Below are 27024 nucleotides of genomic sequence, written 5' to 3'. Positions count from 1 at the left end.
TATTTATCAGAGAAATTACTTTGGGTGGCTTTTGTCTGGAAGACTTTGATTCCATGAGGAAGTTTTGGCATCATGACGCTATTTTCTAGGATTTTTACATGTCTGTTGACATGTCTTCCGTGTCCTAATAATTTAGTTATATCTTTTATTGGCAAAGGATTGTTTTGTCTTCTTTATAGATTCCTCAAATCTTTCTCTTTCCTTTTTCTTTCTTATTTTTTTTTCAATATTTATCCAACGTTTAAGATTCAGAATTTTTTTTAAAAAAAAATCAATTAAAATACACAAATTGCTTATTCTTCTCTCGAGAGTCATACTAGAAGTCTATCTCGCTAGTCCTGCTCGACCACTTCTGTCAATTTGATAACTGGCTGTGACTATGCATACAATTCTAAAAAGAAGTCTCCTTTGTATTTATAATTTTCTGAATGCTGCCATGGTTATATCACAATGATCCATCACAGTCTTTTGCCTCCCCCCTCCCCCTCCCCCTCTTTTGATACTCATGGATCCATAAAAAAAATCATTCTGCTTGAAACTACCACATGGATCATGGCATCATAGGCCATCATGACACTACATATAAAAAGAAAGGTGAAGAAAACAATCTATTTTGGAAAAATGGAGGAAGTGAGACGCTTCCCTTAAATTTGTTGAAAAGAGTAGCGAATGGGAACAATAGAGTGGAGGTTCATATAATGGTGTTTCTAGAAGGTAAAAATAGAAAAGAGTTACAATAACTTATTACATTCAACATGAAAGAACTACATAAGATTTGTGGCTTTTAAGCACGACATCTATGTTAAAAACTCTACTAATTGACATAATTTAATTGAGTTGAACGGCTCGTGAATGGTTGGAATGTTGCCACTTATGAATAAGTGAGATATCCTTTGCATGGTTGGTCGTGCTTGTGGTAAAATGCGGATGCATGAAAATGCTATAATAGCCAGCAACAACACTTCTTTGACCATATAAGCTGCAGGAGGTGAGATGCGTTGATCTAGCACATCACTGAATAGCATCTGCTGGACGTCTGATGAAGATAGGGAGGAGACAAGATCACCTGGATGCCTTCCCATTATTACTTCTAATATTACTATACCAAAGCTGTATACATCACATTTCTCATTCGCCCTTGTCATGTACGAAAGCTCTACAAAAAAATAGAGAAAGGAATAACGTTATTCCAATTTAAGTAAATTTTTTTCAAACTTAACAAAAATGCTAATATATTGTCTTCAAATTTAATTTATATATTAACTTTTGGAAATACTTTGATATTTGTAAAATAAATGTTATTATCGATTAATTAAAGTTTATGCTTAGTAATAGTTTTTATTTTTTATTTTATTTAAATGATTACCAGTTAAATAATATAATCATCATAAGAAAATATTAATTATCTATAGGCACTAGTTTGCTTTTATTTAAATGTCTAAGCTCTCATATGGATAGATTCACAAATGAAATATCTAACCATTACCATAGGTTTACTGAAAAATCTCTATTTAGCAAATATGTACTAATCCTATTTTTCAAATGCATGGTAAGCCACATAAGACATCGAAATAGAAAGATAAAGCAAAGTATAAATATATATATATATATATATATATATATATATATATATATATATATATATATATATATATATATATATATATATATATATATATATATATATCACAAATAGAATAGCTACAATAATAAGAAGGACAAATTGGAAGAATGACTTACCTGGGGCAGTATATCCAAATGTGCCTGCTACTGTGCTCCAATTTGATAAATCAGATTTTAGAATTCTTGCAGTGCCAAAGTCTGAAAGATAAGCCTTGAAATCAGAGTCTAATAATATATTATTACTGGAGATGTCTCGATGCACTATGGATGGATTGCAGTCATGGTGTATATATGATAAAGCATGGGTAATATCTTTGATGATATGAGCTCTTCTCTCCCAATTCAATTCCTGTGCTGTTTCTTGATTACGAAGGATGCTAGCTAAACTTCCCTTCTCAATGTACTCATATATAAGAAATTTACAACCTGAACTGGAGCAAAATCCATGAAGTTTTACAATGTTACGATGTCGAATTCTGGTTAATGCTTGAATCTCGTTCTGGAAGCTTTTCTCATCAAATACTCCTTCCTCCAGCGGATGAAGTTTTTTAACAGCCACCACTTGTTCCATTGGAAGTTCTACTTTGTATACTTTGCCATATGTTCCACTCCCGATGCAATATTTCTCATCAAAATTTTCGGAGGCATTGATGATATAGTCATAAGCAACTCTTCCATCAAAATTCAATATCGAAAACAGATCGCCAATAACAACATCAATATCTTTTTTCTCTGTAGTGTTTCCTCTCCTACGAAGAGCAGCAATGATGATAGTAGACAAACCTAAAAGAGCCAAGCTGCCCAATATAGGAGTGATAATAAAGAGTATAATGTGGTTTTTAGTTGAATGATGAGTGCTTACAGTGGTTGAACCACAAGAAGGCAAACTCGGCACCTCACCACATAATCCCTTGTTATGGATTAACCACAGTGCTGGAGCATTTTGAAACAATTTGCTTCTCGGAACTGGGCCCTCCAAATTGTTGTACGATACATCTATTGATGACAAACTCAACATGCTTCCAAAAGATGAAGGAATGGCACCTGACAGATTATTGTGGGACAAGTTCAAAGATATTAAATTTGTCAAACTTGCCAATTGTGATGGTATCTCTCCTCCAAAAAGATTATGGCTCAGATCAAGTAAATCTTGCAATCCTTTTAACTCTCCAAGTTGAGACGGAATGATCCCATCAAATTTATTTTTGCTCAAATTCAAGATGCGCAGTTTAATACAACCCTTTAATTGTGGTGGTATTGGGCTGTTGATGTCGTTGTTAGATAAATCAAGAATTTCCAGATTGGATAATTTTCCAAACTCCGAGGGAATTATTCTAGATATTTTGTTATTGCTCAAATTCAAGTTGAATAATAAGCTCATGGTATCTAACTCTCTTGGTATTTCTCCTGCAAGTTGATTTGAAGAAAGATCCAGTAATCCTAATTGAAGCAACTTTCCGAATTCGGGGGGTACATTCCCAGTAAGTAGGTTTCCTGAAATCCTGAAGCTTTTCAAATTTTGACAATGTGCCCAACTTGGTGAGATCTGGCCATATAATTGGTTGTAGCTCATGTCAATGTAGTCTAGATTCGTGTATGTCCCAAAGTCTTCAGAGATGTTTCCTTTAAGCTTGTTTCCTTCAAGGCGGACTCTCAGTAAGCTAGAGCAGTTTTTTAAACTTCTTGGAATAGGGCCCTCAAAGTAGTTGTTTTGCACAGTAAGATATTGAAGCGCACCTCCTTTACAGATCTCTGAAGGTAAGTAACCTGAGAAATTGTTGTCAAATAGCTCTAGGTAGATGAGGTTGGTGTGATTACCTAGTTCTTGGGGCAAAGAGCCAGATAAATGATTGGTGTAGAGGTACAAGGTGTCAAGCATGGTGAGATTTGCTAAAGTGGAAGGGATGGAGCCTGATAGTTGATTTTCATAAATAACTAGAGAATGTAAGTTCACTAGGTTGCCTAATTCATGAGGGATGGTGCCAGATAAATTATTGGTGAAGAGGTCTAAGGTGTCCAGCATGGTGAGGTTTCCTAAAGTGGAAGGGATGGAGCCTGATAGTTTATTTTTTGAGATTTTTAGATCACGTAAGTTCACTAGGTTGCCTAATTCACGAGGGATTGTGCCAGATAAATTATTGGTGTAGAGATGCAAGGTGTCAAGCATGGTGAGGTTTCCTAAAGTGGAAGGGATGGAGCCTGATAATTGATTTTTATTGATATCTAGAAAATGTAAGTTCACTAGTTTGCCTAATTCACGAGGAATTGTGCCAGATAATTTATTGATGTAGAGGTACAAGGCGTCAAGCATGGTGAGGTTTCCTAAAGTGGAAGGGATGGAGCCTGATAGTTGATTTTCATAGATTGTTAGAGAATGTAAGTTCACTAGTTTGCCTAATTCGTGAGGGATTGTGCCAGAGAAATTATTGGTGTCGAGGAACAAGGTGTCGAGCATGGTGAGGTTTCCTAAAGTGGAAGGGATGGATCCCGATAGTTGAGTTTCCCAAATTTCTAGATCACGTAAGTTCACTAAATTGCCTAATTCATGAGGAATGGTGCCCAATATATTATTTGAGCCAAGGAACAAGTTCTTGAGTTTGATGAGATTGCCTAAACTGGAAGGGATGGAACCTGTTAAATAATTGTATGAGATTTCTAGATCCAAGAGGTTAACTAAATTGCCTAGTTCATGGGGAATATTACCAGAGAACTGATTTCTGTAAACTTTGAGGAATCTTAGGTTGGTCAAGTTACCAAGGGTCGAAGGGATGGGACCGCCGAGATTGTTTTCGTATAAATTAAGCAAACGTAGACTTTTGAGCTGGCCAATCTCTGGAGGCAGTGTGCCGCCAAGTAAATTTTGCTGGAATTTGAGGGAGGTTAGCTCGGTCCAGTTGGCGAAGAAACAAGGAGGAATCTCACCAGTGAATTTGTTCGAAGAAAGGTCGATCTCAGTCAGGTTAGAGAGGCTGGCGAGAGCGAGGGGCAGATTGCCGGAAAGACGATTTAGCGAGAGATCGAGGGAGGTGAGAGCGGGAAGCGTACGTATGCTAGGCGGGATTGTTCCAAATAAGTAGTTGCGTCGGAGGTAGAGGCGAGTGAGAGATGGGAGGGCGGAGAAGTTGAGGCCCTTGAGCTTACCTACCAAGCCCGCATGAGGTAGGCTGATAGCCGTGATCACAGCTCGGCCTTCATTCTCCATGCAGGTGATGCCATGCCACATGCACGCGTTGTTGGAGAGAGACCAAGAACCGAGTTGCTGGGCGTGTGAATTTTGTAGGGTGGATTTCCAATGGAGCAGAACTCTCGCTTGGGATTCAACGATTGAAGAAGCAGCAGTTGCAGCAACTGCCGTTGCTGATGAGTAGGGAAGAAGGAAGAAGGATAGTAGGAGAAGGCTGATTGACAGATGATTCAGAGGAAGAAGGATTTCTCTACGACTAAGATCCATAATTAATATGGCTCTCTAGGTGTTCCGTACGTGGTTATTTAGTTCTGCTGGTTGGTACCCAAATGGGGATTCGAGAGCCCTATTTATAGATCCGGAGAGCGTGTGTTAATTAATTTGGATTGGAAGAAGGGCAATTAGTTATTGTTTAATTTTTCAAATCTGTGTCACGACGACTTCGACTCTTGATTACGGAACACTAGTGCCGTGTGAACCAAGAAGGGCAATCGGTTCCCCACCGACCAAGAAAAGGCCAGGGATCGTGACTTCAGCTTTCAAGATTCTCCTCTGCCTCAAAAGTGAATGTTTACTAGACCAACCCAGGCCTTGCAAGGAAACAACCTATGAAGTGTATGAGGTTTTTCTACCCTCATCTTTTTCCCCTTCTCCTCCTGGGTGCAGTGAACCGACGCCACGTGCACCAAATGACGGTGCATGATGCCATTCAGAGCCCGCTCCTATCTAACGGCTTGATTTTCTTTAGGTTGTCCGGAGTGCATGAAGATTATAAGGCCAGCCATTGAGATTTAGACCGGTGGTTAAAGAAGACCATATGCCTCTAGTAAATGGGATCTTCTAGAAAAGATGAGATGGTTGGCTTCGCTCTTGTGCCAGATGAGGCCATCTGGCAGATAAAGACAGATCAACATGTCCTTGCTTCGAATATCAGATAAGAAGAGATTTTGACGTCTGAGATTGCGCTCTTTTTAGAGAGACACTTGCCGGTGTGTAACGTCGACACTTTAACTTTCTCCGATATAGCTACCTGCTCCATTCAATCCTAGGAAATAATGGAATTCATTTGGACTACAATCTACCTACTCCATTCAGTTCTAGGAAGTAATGGAATTGAATATGGGCCTAAACTCAGTTGGAATTTACACCCTCCAAGAGCATGCCCTCCTCTTTTTTTTTTCTTTTTACTTTTTTTTTGTGTGCTGAAAACGGGAGTATTATACATAACGTATACGGATACAGCCAAGAAAGTTAAAAAATAGTACATCACGGAGTGCATGGGGCAACTTCGTCTCTCCCACCCAAAGGTGGTCTTCCGAATGGTTGGCAACAAAAGAGGCCACCCAATCTGCGGCCTCGTTGGCCTCTCTAAACACGTGCTTCGCCTGAAGCACCAACCCATCAGAAACCATGATCCGAATATCTCTCAGTAGCGGGTGGTAATCTCCGACCTCCCGAATACTTGCTGGATCCAACCAATGATCGTCCCAGAGTCGCCCTCTAGTAAGACCTCTCCCCCACGCTAGGCACGCCTAACGTAGCACCAACCCTCCCAGGCCACTCACAGCTCCGCCCCAGGTACCGAGGTATCAAACAAGTGGCAGCCCCCGATAGCAATCACCCTGGAGTCTGGGCTCCTAATGATAAAGCCCGCGTCACCCCTCCTACTTCCCTTCAGGACGCATTCATCAACCTTGAGGAAACTCGGGGATGGGAGCTCCCAAGTGAAAAACACCAAATGAGACGCTCTACGAGCAGATGAGCCCCAAATATCCCGAGTTGTCAAAGGTCTATCTGACCGAATCGCCTGTAAGGCCTCCACCGACAGCAGTCGTGCCCTCTCCCCACCACCCTTGGAGAGGGGCAGCCCTCCTTTAGAGTCAGTAATGTTATTGGAGGTTGATATCGATGACTTGGGTTCAGGTCCCATCCTCACCCAAACATTAATTTGGTTTCCTATCCTAATTTTCAAAAAAAAAAAGCGAAAAGGAGAAAAAGTGCATATAAACTCTTTAAGTGCACCATCTGCTTCCACTTCTCGCTTGCATGTCATGACTTGCTTATTCTTTTTTTTTTTGCTTGAAAAAAGGGGAGGAAGGGACAAGCCCACCCCCGCATAGCAGCCCCCACTGGGCCCCCATCTCGCTAGGAGAATGTTCGATGCGGGCAGAAATGACCGTGTGTTGGGCACCCCGGCCGGTTTTACTCATACCCTCCCCACCCATGGGCCTGGCTCGGTTACCCCTGTAGGCTTCGGCACGAATACCACGTGTGAGTACGTCACACCTGGCACCACCGAGGCTACTAGCAGAGCGATACGCCCTTCCAAATCCCATGTCCGAGCAGGGAGTATCCGGTCTTTACAATTTAATCGACGCCCGTGCATTTCGAACTCGGAACCACTTGGTTGGAAGTAAGGCCACGCTCCCACTAGGCTACCACCTCAGTGGCAACTTGCTTATTCTTTACCCGGTCTATTACGGTGGGGTGTGGGGCCTCATGAACTCCACCACGTGGAAAACTTTTGGGGTTTGACGGGGCCAGATATCAGCCCTGGCAACACGGGTTCTTTGCTAACCGTGTCTTTACGAAAAGCTTGCTACCTGCTCGCTTTATATTTCCAACTGATCTTCTAGAATTCTATTAGATTACAAGTCTTCCTTCTTGAGTTGAAATTTTCTGTATCCATTTTTTTAATTTAGAACTAATCTTCTCTAACTTAAGAATTTCCTGGATTATTGTTATTTTTACACTTTATTTTGCACTCAAACAAGGAGAGAAAAGTTCATGGATTAAAAAAAAATCTAAATTGCCATCCTAAAATTTATATAAGTATGAAATAACTTAGATGAAAACTTCCATGTTTCTCATTGTAAAAATAAGTATGCCCGATTGAACGTGTCAACTATGCTATGATGGTTAGCTGGGGTCTCATTGGTCCGCGCATTTGACAGCGGTGATTGCGATCACAAACGCCTTTGAGATCAGAGAATCAAGGTATTGACCAGATTAACATTAATTGGGAGTAGGAAACTTGGTACGCATGTATGCACACAAAAATACAATGCATAAACGCCTGAGTTGATGACAACTCAGTGTGGCTTGGGTGAGCTCTGGGTTGGAAAATGTAAGAGAGAACTATGAGCTCGTTTGGTTAGCGGGAAGCATTTTCCTCTTAGGAATATGGTTCCTGAAAAGAAGATTCTTAGGAAAAGAATACCTAGGAATGTACTTTTGGTATATTTGGTTAAAATGGAAAAGTGACAGATTTTTAGAGTGTTTTTTTTGAGAAAGTTATGTATAATTTCTATTATACTTTTAATAAAAATTAGGTCTTTAATGCTAAGGCCTTTTTGGGAAAAAATAAAGATGGAGTGAGTCCCGCCTCATGGAAAAGTAACTTTTCTATGTTTCTCATGGGAAATACTTTCTCATGAAATGTGAGAATCATATTTCCATGGGAATACAACTTTTCCATCTCTCTCGTTTGAAAACCCTAACCAAACAAGAGGCATCTTATTACTTTTTTGTTGACCATATTTTTTTCCTTTCTTTTTCTGTGAACCAAACGAGCCCTATAGCTCTGATGACTTGGTGCGGGCCATGTGGCAACTCAACCTTTAACTATGGTTTACAAAATTATTTTTTAAAAAAAACCTCACTTAAAATACATTGATTACTTAAAGTACAAATTCATCCGGTTAGTCTTTGTTCAATTTGACGATTGGATGTGACTATATATACTATTTAGAAGAGAAACCCTATATTTTTTTTAACTGGATGTGACAATTCAACCTTTAACTAAGATTTAGAAATTTATTTTTGTATTTAAAAAAAAATGTCACTTACAATATATTTAATTGCTAATTCTTCTTCCAAGAGTCATGCTAGGAATTTATAATGTTGGTCTTGCTCAAACATACTTTTGTTCAATTTGACGACTGTATGCGACTGTATGTACTATTTTCAAAAGAAAACCCTATATTTATAATGTTGCCTTTGCATTTAGAATTTTCTAAACGCTGCTATGGTTATATCATAATGATCCATCGAAGTATCAAACAGACTTTTGCTTTTTCTTTTCTTATTTTTAACTCATAGATCCATCGAATAATAAATCCACTTGAAACTATCACATGGTTTAAACTTCAAAATATTATACACACTGGTTTGATAAAATAGAGAGGGGAATGCACATAATCTTAGTTCTTTTAGAAAGAATAATGATAAATATTTATACGCACTCAATTGTACAACTCTGATATTGTATTCAAAAAATTATCATTATCAAATTACTTGGCTTCTCCCTATCATGGCATCTCAGCAGTAGTATCGTTTAAAACTTCAAAATAATGGTTATTAATTGTTTTAATTTTATAGTGACTGCCATAGCAATTTTGTATCCCATGCATTACATCATATGTCTAATAACGAAAATTTAAAAAATAATGACCGTTATGATCGATTATCTAGAAATGGGTGCGATTCTACATGCCAACGCGATACCGCGGATCTCCACATATTGTCATCCGATTTGACCGTTCACAAAGCATGCGAATCATTTCAGCCTTCCGATTGGCTCAAAAGCGAGAAAAGAAAGCAAACACCCAAATCGAGGTATCAACATCCAACGGCTCATATAAACCAGATTGTCTTATCTCGCACCAGATATTCCCTCCAGCGATTAGAGACATGATGAAGCTTATTACCTGAGCAACAGGTCCACCGATTGGACGGTCCCTTGAGTCTCGAATTTGTAAAAATAACTTGATTGGCAATAGAGTCAACTGCATTTGTGATCAGCACTTCAGAAAGAAATGGCATTCCAGTTGCAACTCCGGTAAGAACAGCAGAACAACAACACATTTCTTGTGCAATAGAATTAATCAGACTAGGAGAACAAGAATAATCTTATGTAATGCGAGCTTTAAATAATAATATAAAGCTTTTAGAACTCTAGCATCTCGCACCAATAAGACAACCATTTGTTTAAGGATTTTTTTTTTATTTTACATAGAGATTATAAAGCTATAAGTTACTTTCTAAATGTCATATACGTAGAGAATTATTTTATTTTAAGTAATTATTTTATTTTAAGTATATATGCAAAATAATTTGATATATGTTTGTGTGGTTGCTGGCAAGGAGATGATGTAAAGGGCTACTTCATATAGTCTCTCCTCAGACAATTTTGGGTGGCTATATGGCTATACTCAAAGGTTTGGGCTCTATCATATGAATTTTGAGACACAAGAAAGGACTCCAAAACTATCTCCAAAATGGTTTAAAGAATTTCTAGAAGGTCCAGAAGTAATTGAAAGGATGAACAGAGATCTGGAATCTCTACGATCTATATACTAGTCGATATGGAGTGCTGATGTCTTATAATGTAATATCGTAATTAATGGGGAGCATAAGGAGATATGGAGATAAAGATGGTTTTCTCCATTTATAATCCAATCACTTTGCTTCCCTCAACCAAGTGAAACCTATCAACCCTTGATTCTTTTTTTTTCTTTGTTTTTTTTTTTTGGTAAAAACGGCTACTCATCTCATAAAGATCGAACGTAAGTACAGCCCTCCAGATCATAGGAAAGTAAAAAGTACAAATAGGGGGGGCGTCTGATGCAGACGTCCAAAGAAAACCACCGGAATGCCGGGCGACAAAGGAGGCGACCCAGTCTGCTGCCCGGTTCGCCTCCTTGAACACATGTACCGCTTGAAAATCAGCCATCATCTGAGTCATCCTGCGAGACTTTCGGATGAGGGGATGACTATCCCCAAACCGATCCACCTTCCGAATCCAGTCGATCACCACAGATGAATCACCCTCGAGGTACACCCGCTCGGCCCCAAGTACTTGCCTCGCATAGGATATACCCTCCCAGGCTGCTTGCAGCTCTGCCCCAACCACTGTAAGTCCTGACGTACGCCGCCCTACTGATGCTATCATTCTACCGAGATGGTCCCTGATCCACAGACCTACTGCCGTCGAAGTTCACTGCTGCTATCAACCCTTGATTCTCACTGCTGGCATATTTTCGATGGGTTGGCAGTATATATTTATTATGCTGTAACAAAATTACTTTCATAAATAACATAGTTTAATGTTAGACAGAGATATGCAACCACACTTTTTATGTTAGAGGGAATGACTGAGAGAGAGAGAATCAAGCAGTTCTTGAAACTTGAAAGGTATTGGTTGTTTACTCAAACAGGAGAAGAACGACAATCTGAGCTTTATCCTTAACAGCTCAAATTTACGTCGTTCCAAGAAAATCTTGCTTTAAGCTATGACTGGCAATTATATACCAACAATTGGGTGGAAGCCTACAATTCGCATTGAATGGATCGGTGATTTTGGATGACTTCTTGTTTGTTCTTCCCTCTAGAGAAAGATTTTCAAAATAATTATCTACCATCTTGAGTCTCTTATCAATATTATGTATAATAATACTTTCACCTAAAGAATTTAAAGATGCATAAGAAGGTTGTGAATTGAAAATGAAGCCAAGGGATTTGATCCGACAGGTTTTACATATAACATTTCTAAGATAAATGATTTGCTAAAACAAAGTCGTATGACAAGATCAGATATAAAATCACAAGGCATAAACATTACAAAACCCTGGTCAGTTCCTTACCCCGATGGATGGAAGTCTTTGGAAGAACTATTATCAGCTAGTAGCTATATCAAGAGTTTGATCTAATAATTTCATAGTTTATCAGAGGTGGATCTTGGCATCTTCCTTGATTAGGAAGCTCAAACAAAACACAGCACATAGAAAAAATAACTTAATAGTTGACTAAGGAAACAAATAGAAATTATATAATGAACCTTTCTCTATCTTTATTGCCAGCAACTCTATCAGGTTAAACAATAGCAGATTTATATCGGGCAATTTATTGTGTCCCTTGGAATCACATCTCGAGACACTTATTAGCATTATAAGAATGTCTGGACTACAACCCACCTACTCAAATTCAGTTTTGGAAAGTAATGGAATTGGATATGGGTCTAAACTCTCCTGCATTTCACACCCTCCAAGAGCATACCCTCCAATAGAGTTAGCAAAGTCATCGGATGGGTTGGGTTCTGGTCCCACCCTCGCCCAAACTTTAATCGGATTTTCTGTCCTAATTCTCAAAAAAAAAAGGAAAAAGAGAACAAGTTCATATAAGCTATTTAAAAAAGCCTTCTAAAAAAAATTCATAAATCTTCACTTGGTTCTGTTTCCGTAGTCTAGCAACCAATCCTGGAGAATGAGAGCAGGGCGTGGGAAGGCTGGGAACTACTGTAGCATCGCCAAGATTAACTAATGCAATTATGATATATATTCACCTGTCTCTTTATGGCTGCTTACCAAAGAAAATGATGTCAAAAGAATAAATTTTTACCAAACCAAATTGTACAACATCAATTTATATAGAAGTTCAAAACAAGGAGATCGAGACATTAATGCAATACAGAACACCTCAGATATGTTCCATGCCTTCAGGTTAGAAAGTTGATGGAAAATGTATAACTTAATAATACTAAATCAACAAAAAAAAAGAGAGAAGAAAAGGAGCAAAGGGGAGAAGTTAGTAAGTGTAAAGAATTAGATAACCTGCTCCAGCATTGCAAGAATGGCAATGGAACTTGAAATAGAGAGGTGATAAGAAGAGGGGAAAATTCTATTTTTTAGTTTATGGATTGATAGAGCAGTTAATTGCCTGAATAAAAAGACGAATTTAAAAGAGGTAAAAAGAAATTGAGATGAAAATGAACAAAATTCACATTTTATTTGATAAAACGTTTGATAGAAGAAAAGAAAACCTCCACGAATAACATTAGTTGCAGAAAACATCCAAAAATATAGAGAATACATGAGATATAACTTAGAGAGATTATGTCGAAGAGAATGCCTAAAACAAAGAGAGACAAGAGGGTAATCAAAGTCTTGTATCCGTACTAATAAGCAATAGGTAGAAGGGTTCCAGTAATAAAGTTAAGCTAATGTCGGGGCATGATTTACTAGCTTGTATTGCTTAATCCAAAATTACCAAGAACCCCCTTGCAACTCTAATATTATATAATTATTATGAAGGCTGCTCACAAATAATCCATCTCTAGTTTTAAATTAAAATTTGGCAAATTATTTGTTGAGATTAGTTGAAAAGACCACATCACATCACTGCAAATAACTTCCTATAGAAATAATATTATTATATATTTCTCATTTTTTTTTATTAAGAGCAGTTCCTTGCAAACAAGCCCTGTAATATTAAGGTAGTTTCCCTAAGACAACGGGTTATTTGCAAATGACCCACCATGGACTTTAATATAGTTTTGGAAACCTGTGCATAACTAAAGCACAATTTGGGAAGCTTGAAAAAATTTTCTCTTAACCTTTTGAAATTAGAATCCTACAGAAAGAGTGCTTTCTCGTCGTCGCCTTCTTCTTTGCTCCTTTTTCTCGAATCCATCCATGGTGGCTGCCGTTACACCCAAATTGGAGTCCTCTCAAAAGCTTAGGAGTTTCTTTCTTCTTGGAAGCTAGTAACCTATCAAACCCTAGCTCTTCTCAATTCCAATCTACGTTTATATCTTTTTGGAGACACCTGATAAAATTGAACGGCACACTACGTCTATATGATCTTGTTGCCATTTTCTTTCTTGATCTACGGCTCAATTTCACTCTTCTTGTCCCACTTTCTTGGCAAAAAAAATGATAATTTTTTCACACGATCTTTTATTTAGTGTTCCTCAAAGATTTCATAGGTTTTAATGCAAGATTTTGTTTCTTTTTTGCTTCCTTTCATCATTCACCCCCTATCGTGGCAGGCCCCCAACACCCATCTTCTCGGCCGTCTCCTTTGATGCCGCTAGGTCGTGAGATATTTGCAGCTATCAATTAAAGAGGGCTAGGGTGGTAACTTTGAGCTTCACCCATTCTTAAGGGACTTTTTCAAGAATTTTGGTTTGGTGAAATTAGAATCATGCATCTAGTGTTTAGATGTCCCATAACCTAGCTTAATCCAAAGTCCAGATTTTGGTCCATCTATGAAAAATAATAATTCAAAATTACCAAAAATCTATGTAACTAACGATGCGATCTAGTTTCTAAAGATACATATTTACCTGCCTTGTATACACATAATCTTGATTTTTTTAGAAAGAATAATCAGAAATATTTATACACACTCAAGTGTATAACTCTGCTCTTGTTTACATAAATTATCATTATCGAACTAGTTGGCTTCTCCCAGCCATGGCATCTCACTCGTGGCATCGTTTAAAACTTCAAAATAATAGTTTTTAATTGTTTTAATTTTATACTGACTGCAATAGCAATTTTGGATCCCTTGTATTACATTACATGTCTAATTACGGAAATATAAAAAATAATGACCGTTATGATCGATTATCTAGAAATGGGACGCGTTAGAATGCTATACTGCGGGTTTCTACGTATCGTCATGCGATCTTGACGGTTCATGAAGCATGCGAACCATTTCAGCTTTCCAATTGGCTTAAAAGCGAGAAAAGAAAGCGAACCTCCCGAGTCCCAAATCGAGGTATCAACATCCAAATGGATCAGATAAACCGGATTGTCTTATCCCGCACCGGATGTTACCTAAAAGCAATTATGAACCGGATTGTCCCCCGAGTCTCGAATTTGTGAAAATAACTTGATTGGTTATATTACCCTCGCTGCTCGTATGGCGTTCACCTTCGCTGAGGCCACCGCTCAAGTCCACCAGGGCGTTGGATCCTTTCTCTCTCACGCCCTCCGGTCGGTGGAGACGGAAGGATATAAAATCTGTAACCCTAGATTTCGATTGTTTTCTCGCGAAGAAACCTCGATGAGATCTACCTTACATCGAAGCTAGGATCGGATTTCTCCAAGCGTGTGGGAGCTTTTCTTTCCCAAGATTCGTCCAGCCAATGGAGCTCCGTCGCCGATCTAGGGTTTCTGTGGCGTTCTTGATCTCTCTCCTCCTCGTCCTGAGCTTCGCCGGAGACTTGTGCTTTGCCGAGAACCGTCGGCTGAAGAACGTCCAGGTTTCGCTCCGGGCTAAGTGGACCGGCACTCCGTTGCTGTTGGAAGCCGGGTAGCCTTCTTCTTGAATCTTTTTTACATTGACGCGTTACTTTTCTGGATTCCTTTTGCATATAATATGCACAATGAAATTTCGTAATTGGAAAGTGAGGTATCTAATTAGATGTGTAAATCTTGAATGTTACTTTGATCTATTCTTTGTTCTTTTTTCGCTAAATAATGGAATTCATGACATTGTCAAGATCTTGTTGATTTTTTATTTGGAAGAAAGGATTGGAGCTCGCTGGATATGAACATACTTGATCTTCTTTTGTTATTAGGGAGCGATTGGCCTGCCGGCCCTGCCCTCCATTATTTAGTTATAAAATTCATATGCTGCTTTTATTTGATCCTCTATTGATGTTTTAGGAGGAAGACTTGGGAATACTTGGGAAATCTGCTGGTACGAGTGCAATAGTTAACTTATGAAAAAGTAGGGGACTAAGATTTTCTTTTCCCCTTCCTGAACAAATGAAATTCCAAAGAAATTCAAAAGTAGGCTTGCCTGATGGAATCTGGATGCTTGCCCTAGCCAAGAACTGGCTGTTGGTGGTAAGTAAAGGTATGAGTAACTGAGAAATCAGTGACTGTGTTGTTCTCTTGCATGATAATTTTTGTGTTTGATGCATTGTTGGCATTGATGTATTATTTTGCTTATTATTTGTTTTTTAAGTTTATACCTTCTTTGGTTAAGGAGCACTTCAGTTTGATAGGTTACTAAAGAATTGTTACAACATATTTTAACAGAGAATTGCTCTCTGAAGAATGGAAAACCTGTTTTGGGAGTTTACTGATCTCTGGTTAGAACCAGATAAAGGCTCAGATTGTTTGACAGCCAAATGCTGCATTCACAAAATTGTGCATGATGGGCGCTTTTTTCTAAGTGAACCCTTGGGATCAGTTTTTGAATTTTCTCTTATGCTTCGGTTAGCATCTCCTACACTAGTGCTCTACTGGCAGTTGGCGGAGGATTCTTTATCTTCTTATCCTTCTGACGATGAAACCAACTCAGAACATGTTATGGGAGACTTGTCAGAGCCAATTTCAAGAGTCAAGGCAGAGCCTTTTCTCATAAGCAGAAACCTGAGAAGCCCTGAAGGAAGTTGCTTCTGGGTACATACCGGTAGTGGACTACTGTTCAATGTTACTGAACTTCTTTCATGGCTTGACACTTCAGCCAAACTGTAAGTCATATCCACTTTTCTTGTGTCGTTGTTGTATTTCCATTTCTGTTATTGCAACTCTTGTTGATCTTTTTTGCTTCCTTGTTATATAGGGAGGTTATATGTTTATTTGGATTTCTTCAGAGCTGTGGGATCTGCTGAATAGGCTGAACTTTTTGATTTTGATCACATATATTTTGGTTCAAGTATTGCCAGTCCAGTTGCTATTCTATATGGAGCTCTTGGACCAGAATTCTTTAAAGAGTTTCATGTTACCTTGGTGGAAGCAACAAAAAAAGGTATTAACTAATGGCCATTATTTATTTTATATGAACAACAGTGAACACATTCCTGTCTCAGTTAGAATAAGATGGCATATTGCAATTAACAATGTTGGCACATACACATTGTTAAGAAAAAACTGCAAAACCAATCTCTTTCCTTGCATGAGATATGATCACTCTATAAAATTTAAACTCACTGGTTGTTCCATTGATGTGTCCTTAACATGCTCGTTAGTTTTCTACGTCAAATTTTAATGAAATGTAACACATCTAGTGTTATCATGGAAGATTTACAATTACTTGATTATATGAAAGTTTTGATGTTTGTTTGGTTGGAGTGACTGCATAGGATGACTAACTCACAGAAATTTATGGGAAATAGAGAGGGAAAGAAGTACTGATGGGGAAGAGATAGGGGTGGAGGGAAACTTTTGATGCATGTTTGATCGAGGACATGAAATCAATGTTTGAGCTGAAATGGGTAGTCAAAGCCTGGACCAAGGAAGCAAGCCAGGCTTCCTGGATTGGACCAGTGAGGTACCTGTACCTGGGATGCCCTTGGTACCTGGGTCTTTGTGAAGAAGTTGCAACCTGGTTGGTACGATTCTATGCTGACCGGTACCAACTAGGACAGGACCAGCACCAGCTGGTTCTGCCTGTTACTGGGTTGTACTGACTCAAAATGTTCATTTTTACTTTCTATTTGTTCTCCTTTTGTTTACTCATAGATATCATATATCATGTCTTGCAATGCCTTTTTAGTATAATAATTACGGCATTCTATTAGTTTGAGGCCCAACCTTCAGATTTGCCATTATGTGGACTTGAAACTTATTTTTTATTAGTCATCTCATTCTTACTAAATGAAAACAACTTAACATACAGTTTCCTTTATTATGTTGGTAACTTTTTTCAGTTTGTCTGCTCTTAGCCATTATATTTACTCTCTTTCTAGATTCACTGTCAGAACTTTGCTGCCCTGTTCTTTTTATTTCTTGTTTAAATGTGTTTTCTGTTGTTCTTAAGAAAAAATTAAATACGTAGTCAGACCTGTGTTGCCTTCTGGATGTCAAGCAGCGAGCAGCTATTGTAGTGCTGTTGGTTCTTTGGATGTAGTAGGGTTGGGTATGGTGTGGAACTTGCTTTGAAGAGCATGGAGTACAAAGCTATGGATGATAGCACAGTAAAGAAAGGTCATTTCAGGACTTTCAGTAAAATGCTATATGCCTAATTTTCAAATGCTGGCTTTTTCCTTCCTTATCAGTGGTATCCAAAATTAGCAACAACTGACTTTTTTTATGACATTGAAGTTTCATAGGTTTTTTCTTGTATATCTGTTTGCAGACTTGATGATAGATATACTTTAATTTGCACTCTTTTATGCATCAGTTCAACCTGCTACTCCAACTGATGTGCCACTTTAGACCAATCAATTTTTTTTTGTGGTTAGGCTTTCATTTGGATTACATTTTAGCTGATGTCGTTGGATTGCTCACTTCTCGTATATGTTGTGCTTAAGTTTTTGGAAAACTCTCAAGAAATAGTGCCTTGACCTTGTTGCCTATTACATTTGTACTCTATCATTTCTTTTCTCGCTTTATTTGGAATGGTTGTGTTGCTTTTGTTAAATATACTTTTTAATTCACCCATAAGTCACAGTAGAATTTTGATTTCAACGAACTAGCCAAAATGCTGTACTTCCATTGAAGTCATAATATATATTATGGAATAAGTACACTAATGGGTGTCAATATGAAGTGGTGTATGTGAAGCTTTAATTCACCAAAGTGATGGCAATTTCAGAGATGACACTAGAAATTTAAATGCTGTAGCATCTCTTATTAAAATCTGATCATAGTCTATGTTAAATTGTTATTATTTAAGCCTAAAAGCTGCCATTAACAAAGCCACAGAATAAACAATCTCTAATTGAATGGTTTCCCCTAGTTGTTTAATTCTGTTTTATGCTGCTTAAATATTTTGAAATGATCTAATGGCCTAGAAGTTGCAGGTGTGTAATCGGTGATTAACTTTTGAGAATTATTTTGCAAAAAATTAATTTTATCTTATAGAATGAAGAACATATATTTAGAATAATTTTGGAAATGCCACTTTTACTCTTTAGTTTATTGCTCAAAAATTGTTAACAGTCTTGATTTTTGGTCAGCCAAACACCATTGATAGCCCACTGGAACCCGCTGTCTTTGCTGTGACATTTAGGTGAAGCTCTGCCCTGTGGGAAGTGGTATCTCTATCACCAGACTGACCGGCTTGAGACTTTGAATCCTGTGCCTTGCAACTAATGCATCTGAAAGAGGTCCATGCATGCATGCATTATTTGATAGGTGTGCTTATGCCTGCATGTGGGCCTTTGTGCATATGCAGATATGTACGTACGTACATGTGTATGTATGTATCACTGTATATATGTATGCATATGTATATGTGTGTATGTATGTATTGTGTATGGTCCGTATAGACGACATGCACAGACGTGGGCCTTAGCACATGCATGCACACTCGTTTGACAACACTGGCTATTATCATGCCAACCATTAAGAAATGGAGCTTTTTCTTTTGTATTCTTATTATTTTTTTGAAAATCTTGCTTCCTTTATGTCTGTATTGCAGGTGTTACTGTAGAAGATCCTAGGACTGAGGATCTCAGTCAAGAAGTTAGAGGATTTATATTTTCCAAAATCTTGGTTTGTTTTCAAAGCCTCGCATAGATTAGACTTAACCTTGTAATTTATTCTATTCCTACATTCTGTTTTACTTTGCCTTTGCAACTGCAGGAACGCAAGCCAGAGGTGACTGCTGAGTAATGGCTTTCAGGGATTATTTATTATCATCAACAATATCAGACACGCTGGAAGTTTGGGAATTGAAGGGTATTGGTTGTGATGATTGGTGCATGATAATAGCTGTATACAGCATGTCATCTGTGCTTGGTCAGTTTGAATTTTAGTTGAAGATCTTTTATGCCCACTTTTAACCAGTTTGGTTATCTTTTCTGCAGATGTAGGACATCAAACAGCACAAAGGATAGTGCATGCATCAGACCCTCTACAGTCAATGCAAGAAATCAATCAAAATTTTCCTAGTATAGTTTCTTCATTATCTTGCATGAAGGTACAAGCTTCTGTTAGACACTCGTTAAATTTGTAGGCATATATGATATCTTTGTTATTTCTGTCAGCTAACATATGCTTAAGCTATATGCAGCTTAATGATTCTGTTAAGGATGAAATACTTGTGAATCAGCAAATGGTTCCTCTTGGCAAGTCATTAATGGTTTTGAATGGTGCTTTAATCAATATTGAAGATATCAATCTTTACCTATAATGTTTTCTTCCTCCACCATTAGCTCTGATATCTCACCTTATTCTTAGAGAACAAACTGGGTTATATCAACTTTGGGATTTGAGTGGTTGTACTTTATACCTTGGTTTCTCATTTCTGTGACCTTTTTTGCATTTTTGTTATGCCTTTTTTTGACACTCTTTTGCATTAAACGCCAGTTGATTAAAGCTTATCAAAATAAATAATATTTTAGTTCTTTACCTACTGGCCCTAACTCTTCTATTCTGGAGTACCACTTCGGCTCGATGATTCTATACTTATAAGATGTCATATGACAAATAATCAGTCAAAATATTGTCTTTTTGTTTTTGATTCATCATAGTCACTTGCACATGTGCATAGTGCTTAAGTTCTTACTCAAATACAGTCTTTGAATCCATTACTCGGAAAACCATGTTTAGCCTTGCTGGTTTACTTGCTCTTTATGTATAATTCATGTTTCTTGGTAGCCAATGGTCTTCCCAATGTATGGTAGGGGTACAAATGTACCGAGCAGCTCGAGCTCGACTTGACTATTACCGAGTTCGAGTAGCTCAACTAGTTTTTCGAGTCAAGCTCAAGTAGCAAAATACTTGACTTAATAGCTCATGAGCCTAGACGAGTATATATATTTTTAATAATATTATATTCTAGAGTTTTTTGCATGGATACCCTTCTAAATATCGGATTTTGCATGAATACTCTTCCAAAATTGATATTTGCGTGTATACCCTCGTAAAACTCTATTATTGTTCAAATGCCCTTGATATAACTGTTGTTTTAATGAAATTAAGAAAAATCATTTTTATATTAATTAAAAATAAAATAAAATTTTGAAATTATACTATTGTCCCTGTCTTCTTCCTGCTATCGGGATCGCGATCCCGCGACTCAGACAAGATGGTGCTCATGGACTGGAGGGACTCGCATTTGGGCAATGAGCCTTGCTTGAGGCATCGGAACGATAAGCTCCCGACGTTCCTTTATGCCATGCCCTTCAACTCTGATGCTCCCAACCTCTTCCTTGCTTGGACTGGAGTTGCCTTTGTGCGCTAGACACGACCTCTTCCTTTAAAATGCCCCTAACCTTGCTTCCGAAGAAGGGAGAGAAGGGAAGAGTGTTTGATGGTGGGTTTGAGTGTTCTTTTGGAAGCCCAGAAGAACTTTCAAAGAACACCCAAATCCTCAGCAAGACCTCCGTTCTCCGAAACTCTTCTCTCTCCTCCATTCCATCTCCAATTCCCCCTCCTCCTAATTCCTTCCCCACAAGCCCTTTTCTGGAGTTCTGCTACCTTTGCCGCAGAAGACTCCAAGAAGGGAAGGACATCTATATGTACAGGTGAGCATATCTTCCCACTCAGCCCCCATGTGGGTATTTTGGGAGTACAAACTCCCCTCTCTCTCTTTAGAAGTTTTATTTTTCTTTATTTTTGTTGCAGGGGTGACAGGGCATTCTGCAGCGTGGAGTGCCAGTGCAAGCAGATATGCATGGATGAGGAAAGTGGGAGGAGGGACAACTTTTCCCTCGCCGCTGTAGGGGTCGGAGCGCCGGCGTCACACCAACGGGGGCGGGTGATGGCCGGGGGCTTCGTGTATTAAGGCGAGCGGGGATTGGAGGAGCCCATGGTTTTGTGATTTTGGGGTGTGCTAGCTGCTAGCTTATAGTACAAATATCCAATATGTTGTATGTTGGTGGGAGAAGTAGATTGCTGGATCGAAAAAAAAATGAGACAACATATTTCTGCTGCTGCGAGCTCTGATGATGGTTTTGTTTGGAAGTGGGCGGGATCTTGGAAGGGACAGAGGCGATCTCACTTGCGGCTTACGATTCCAATTCCACTTGTGGCTAGCGATTGCGAGTCGCGAACGTCCACGGGATTGCGATCGCGATCCCAATAGCAGAAAGAAGATAGGGACAATAATGTAATTTCAAAATTTTATTTTATTTTTAATTAATATAAAAATATTTTTTTAATATCGTTAGAACCATCGTTATATTAAGTGCATTTGAACAATAACAAAGTTTTACGAGGGTATATATGCAAATATCAATTTTAAAAGGGTATTCATGCAAAATCCGATATTTAGAAGGGTATCCATCCAAAAAATTCTATATTTTATTTATAATATATTAGTAATATGATATTTTAAAATATAATATTTATATATTTTTTAATCTAACCTAACTTCTAACTTTTAACTATATTTTTTTAATAACCATCGAGGCCTAAATTCGAGCTTGAACTCAAGCTCGAGTATGGCTTGGTTGATATTGGTTTCGAGTTGAGTCGATCTCGATTGTTCCTTTTTTTGATTGAATTGAGTTCGAGCTTGGATATTAAGGCTCGATCGATCTCGAGTTGAGTTTCGAGCTTGAGTATTTTGAATCGAGTTGAGCTCGAGCCTCTAGCTACTTGGCTCAGCTCGGCTCGATTCCACCCCCAATATATGTTATGTTTTTACCTTCATCTAGATTGTTATGGTACTAGATATCACATTTGGGAACTATTTCAGTAATATATGTTTGATTATATTAAGCTATGTACACTATATGGTCTGGTATTTGATACGATGGTGCAGTGTTACTGTTTTTAAATGTTTTAACCATCTATTTTGGGTCTTATAGGTTAATTGATCTCGTTAGTGAAGAGTTATTATTGGCCGATCACTTTTCAAAATTTAAGGTGATCTATGCTTCTTGACATCTTTCTTTATGGCTTATGCATCATAGCCAATTTTCTGGTAAATTGTTTGCTGGTTAATTCATAATGCACCCTTCTCCTCAAGGTCGACGGAACCGGGCTGAACCGGACGGTTCTGGTCGTATGAAGCCGTCTTGGCGGCGGACTGGGATGGTTCTGGCAACGAAAACGAAATCCGTTGTCGGAGGAGGAAAAGAAGGAAAGAGAGGAAAAGAGAGAGCGAGCGGGGGGTGGAGGGAGAGGGAGAGGGAGAGAAGAAGAGAGAGGGAGGGGGAGGCTGGTCGGCGGAGGTAGGCGAGCCGTGCAGGACGCACCTCTGGGCCCGTGACCGGGAAACAAGCTAGGTTCCCTGTTTCGTTCGAAATCGCTTGCCGACTTCATTTAAAAATTGTGAAATTAAAAAGGGGTTCAAGCGATTTGCCGACTTCACTTAAAAATCGCGAAATAAAAAAAGGGGCCGGATTCCTATTTCGAACGAAACAGGGGACCCGAAATTAAAAAGGGGACTCAGCAAGTTTTTCGGCCTCGGAGCCTTCGCCTCCTACCTGGGTTGCCGGCCTCTGTCGGCTCTCCGCTGGCCTCCGCCATCCTCTGCCACCCTCTTCTTTCCACCTTCTCTCTCTTCCTCTCTTCTGTTTGCCCTCTCCTTCGCCTTCTTTATTGTGTCGGTACAAGCCCAGCACGACGCAGGCCTGTATCGACTCGTGCCGCTGGGCAACTGATCCGAGGTCCGGTATCGGCACAATTGACCATGCTTCTTCTTATTTCTTTTTCACTTTCTTTTCTTTTCTTAACTTTTCTCTCGGCAAGTCTGTTAGGTTTTAGTAATAATGTAAGTAGAGCTTTATGAAATTGTCTCCTATGAACATTTTGGCTAAATGAATTATAATATTGAATTATTGCTATCAAAGATGCTTAACCATTCAGTTTTCCTTTTTTTTCTTCTGTTTCTTATCACATTCTTAAGAGACTGCTTTTACTGCCTCTCTGCTTCAACTTAAATTATTTTGAAATAATTGTACCAAGATCTCTCTCTGGAGAACCCTGACATAATCATCCAGTTCTATTGGCTCTGTGTATAAACAACACCTCTCTATTGACTGCTTTTACTGCCTCTCTGCTTCAACTTAAATTACTTTGAAATTAATTGTACCAAGATCTCTCTCTGGAGAACCCTGACATAATCATCCAGTTTTATTGGCTCTGTGTATAAACAACACCTCTCTATTGACTCAACTAGCTATCCTTAGGGTCTTCTAAGACCACCTGCTGCCTATAATTGGCGAGATCAGCAATTAGCTATATCAAGAGTTTGATCTAATAATTTCATAATTTATTAGTGGTGGATCTTGGCATCTTCCTTGATTAGGCATCTCAAACAAAGTGCAGTATACAGAAAAAAGAACGTAATATCTAACCTAGAAAATTAGATAGAAATTGATTTGGACTACAATCTACCTACTCCATTCAGTTCTGGAAAATCATGGAATTGGATATGGGCCTAAACTCTCTTGGAATTCACACCCTTGAAGAGCATACCCTCCCATAGGTTGATATCAATGACTTGGGTTCAAGTCCCACTCTCACTCAAAGTTTAATCCGATTTCCTATCCTAATTCTCACAAAAAAAAAGGGAAAAAGAGAAAAAGTACATATAAGCTATTTAAGAAAGCATTCTAAAAAAAATTCATAAATCTTCACTAGGTTCTGTTTTCATAGTCCAGCAACTAATCTTAGAGAATGGGAGCAGGGCATGGGAAGGCTTGGGACGGTTGCAACATTGCAAAGATTAACTGATGCAATCATGATATAAATTCACTCGTTTCTCTGTGGTTGCTTGCCAAAGAAAATGATGTCAAAGAATGAATTTTTACCAAACCTAATTGAATAACATCAATTTATATAGAATTTCAAAACAAGGAGATCGAGACATTAATGTATCATAGAACACCCTAGATATGCTCCATGCCTTCAGCTTATGAAAGTTGATGGCAAATATATAACTTAATAATACCATATAAAAAAAGAAAAAAGAACAGGATCAAAGGGGAAAAGTAAGTACAAAGACTTAGATAACTTGCCCTAGCATAAATATTTGCAATAATGACAATTGATCTTGAAATAGATATAGGTGATCAGGAGGGGAAAAATTTCAATTTTTAGTTCGTGGAGTGGCAAAGCAGCTAATTGCCTAAATAAAAAACACTGACAAATTTAATGGTGGTAAAAATAAATTGATATAAAATTTGTCTTTCTTTCACCTCTGGATGATCAATGGATGATCAAGATTATTCATCTAGCTGCACAGATCGCAAAGGGATCAGTGGATGATCAGGATTATTTATCCAATTGCATAGATCTCCAAGCAATCTAAATATTCATTCGTGTGCATGGATCTCCAAGCAACCACATAGATGATCCGAATATTCATCCACATGCACAGATCCCAAAGTGATCAGTGGATGATCGGATTATTCATCCACCTACACAAATCTCGAAGCAATCTAAATATTCATGCACCTACACAGATCTCCAAGCAACTATGTGGATGTTCCAAATATTCATTCGCCTGCATAGATCCCAAAGCAATGAGCGGATAATCAAAATTATTCATCCATTTGCACATATATCAAAGTTGACTAAGTGGATGATATGAATTATTCATCCACCTACACAGATCCTAAAAAGATGTTGCAATTGGCTAAAAGAGCGAGAGAGCATTTTTGTCAATTGAAATGGCAGGCTAACACCATCCACTGGTCGGAAAGTCGATGGACGAATTTGGAACAGTTTGAAAACTTGAATGATCCGTTTGAAACTTTTAAAAGTTGAGGATGTCTTTGAGATTGGCCCAAACTTGTGTTGCTTAATCCAAAATTACCAATGAATACCTTAACAATTTTAATATTATATAATTATTACGAAGGTTGTTCACAAAACAATGTATATCTAGTTTGAAACTAAAATTTGGCAAACTATTTGCTGAGATTAGTTAAAAAAACCACGTTACATCACTGCAAAGTACTTCCCATAGAAATAATATTCTTGCAAGTTTCTCATGTTCTATTCTTATGAGCTATTCTTGGCAAACAAGCCCTTTACTATTAAGCTAATTTCCGTAATACAGTGGGTTATTTGCAAATAACCCGCTATGGACTTTAATATAGTTCTGGAAACCTATGCATAGTTACAACACAACTTTGGTGACCTCGAAATAGTTCTCTCTTAATCTACGGTAATCCAGAGTTGGACAAGAAAGGCTAGGGTTTCTGTTGCCTCTTCTTGCTTCCTCCTTGTCCCTTCTTCACTTCTTCTTCTCGAATCCATCCATGGTGACCGTTGTTACTCCGAAACCGGAGTCCTCTCAAAAGATTTCAAGTTTCTCTCTTCTTGGAAGCAGGTAACCTATCAAACTCTAGCTCTTCTCAATTCCACTCTATGTCTATATCTCTTCAGGGACATCGATAAAATTGAAATGACGCTCTACGTCTATATGACCTTGTTGCAATTTTCTTCCTCAATCTAAGGCTCAATTTCACTCTTCTTTTACCACTTTCTTGACACAAAAAGTTGATAATTTTTTTTTATGATCTTTTATTTAGTGTTCCTCAATGATTTCATAGGTTTGAATGCAAGTTTTTTTTTTTTCCTTTTTTACTTTCTTTCACCACCCCCCACACACAAACACACACACAAACACCCACCTTCTTGGTTGTCTTCTTTGATGCCCCCAGGTCGAGAGATATTTGGAGCTATCAATTGAAAAGGGCCAGGGAGGTGACTTCGAGCTTCACCAGCTCTTATGGGAGTTTCTCAAGAAATTTGATTTGGTGAAATTAGAATCATTTATCTATTGTTAAGATGAACCTTATCCTAGCCTAATCCCATGACCAGATTTTGGTCCTCTAGAAAATAATAATTCAAAATTACCAAAAATCTATGTAACTAAGGATGTGATCTAGCTTCAAGACACATATTTACCTGCCTCAAGTGTGTGTTCTTGAGTCATAACTCTTGAAAGGAAACTGACTTTGTTTAGTTGAAATTTGAATAGTCAATTATGTCTTAATGGCACAGCTGAAACAAAACAAATGGTTAATCTAGCCTCAATATTAGATTAGAACTATGTTGAATTTATTCATAAGAAAAACATAACGAGCAGGTGCCATACAATTTATGTGATAATGACCATTAGCCAAGTGAGCTGGCCATAAGGGATTCACTGGACCATTACCATGAGGAAGACTCTCATTATGGATGCTAGGAAAAGAGTAGAACCTAAAGGATGCATCGAGAAATTGAGGGTAAGCATGATAGGATTATCGGTTACTTAGATGTCAAAAAATGATAGATGCAACATTATATCATCATCCAGATTTTCCCTGCGTTCCCCAAGCAGAAATGTGGTCGCCATATGCTTGTACAAAAAGGAAGGAGTTAAGAAGCTGTAAGGCTTCAATTGGATATTTTTAGGATGGGATTAGTTGGATGAAATTTTTCTTGACGGAATGCTGATCCAAAATGAACCACACTCTTCCCTGGAGGCTTAGTCCAATCAATGATAATTTTGCCAATTTCAGTCTGGGTTCAGTTTAACCCAAGCCAATTTGGGCCTCACACTTATGGATTTTCGTATATACC

General features: G+C 38.3%; 2 protein-coding genes across 40 annotated transcripts in view; one reads left to right on the top strand and one right to left on the bottom strand.

The window, feature by feature from the left end:
- LOC103698924 (UDP-glucose:glycoprotein glucosyltransferase-like) overlaps positions 1-27024 on the top strand; it is a 92314-nt gene that overhangs the window by 16997 nt on the left and 48293 nt on the right. For 18 of the 39 annotated variants that reach the window (XR_016400023.1, XR_016400018.1, XR_016400019.1 and 15 more), the window contains one exon: positions 19359-19854. Coding sequence is in view for 3 of the 39 variants with exons in the window: in XM_088719170.2 (XP_088575296.2) it covers positions 14739-14905 (167 nt within the window). In the remaining 36 variants the exon portion in view is untranslated. The other 21 variants (XM_088719170.2, XM_088719167.2, XM_088719168.2 and 18 more) reach the window with 19 other exon arrangements.
- On the bottom strand, positions 612-5266 carry LOC120104883 (uncharacterized). Its single transcript, XM_089929846.1, has 2 exons — positions 1741-5266; positions 612-1156 (listed from the first exon to the last, which is right to left on the bottom strand). The coding sequence occupies exons 1-2, from the start codon at positions 5072-5074 to the stop codon at positions 798-800; spliced, it is 3693 nt and encodes a 1230-aa protein (XP_089785972.1). The 5' UTR covers positions 5075-5266; the 3' UTR covers positions 612-797.

Source organism: Phoenix dactylifera, chromosome 3 (assembly GCF_051530095.1).
Source record: "Phoenix dactylifera cultivar Ajwa chromosome 3, Ajwa_hap1_PhDact_Kaust_v1.1, whole genome shotgun sequence".
Taxonomy (NCBI): domain Eukaryota; kingdom Viridiplantae; phylum Streptophyta; class Magnoliopsida; order Arecales; family Arecaceae; genus Phoenix; species Phoenix dactylifera.
This window is presented reverse-complemented; position numbering and strand designations above follow the sequence as displayed.

What these genes read in the sequence shown, in the direction of transcription:
- LOC120104883 (XM_089929846.1), bottom strand. Translation starts at nt 5,074, where the DNA reads ATGGATCTTAGTCGTAGAGAAATCCTTCTTCCTCTGAATCATCTGTCA. An exon ending in ATTTGGATATACTGCCCCAG is followed by an intron (nt 1,157 to 1,740) that starts GTAAGTCATTCT and finishes ATTTTTTTGTAG; the next exon opens with AGCTTTCGTACATGACAAGG.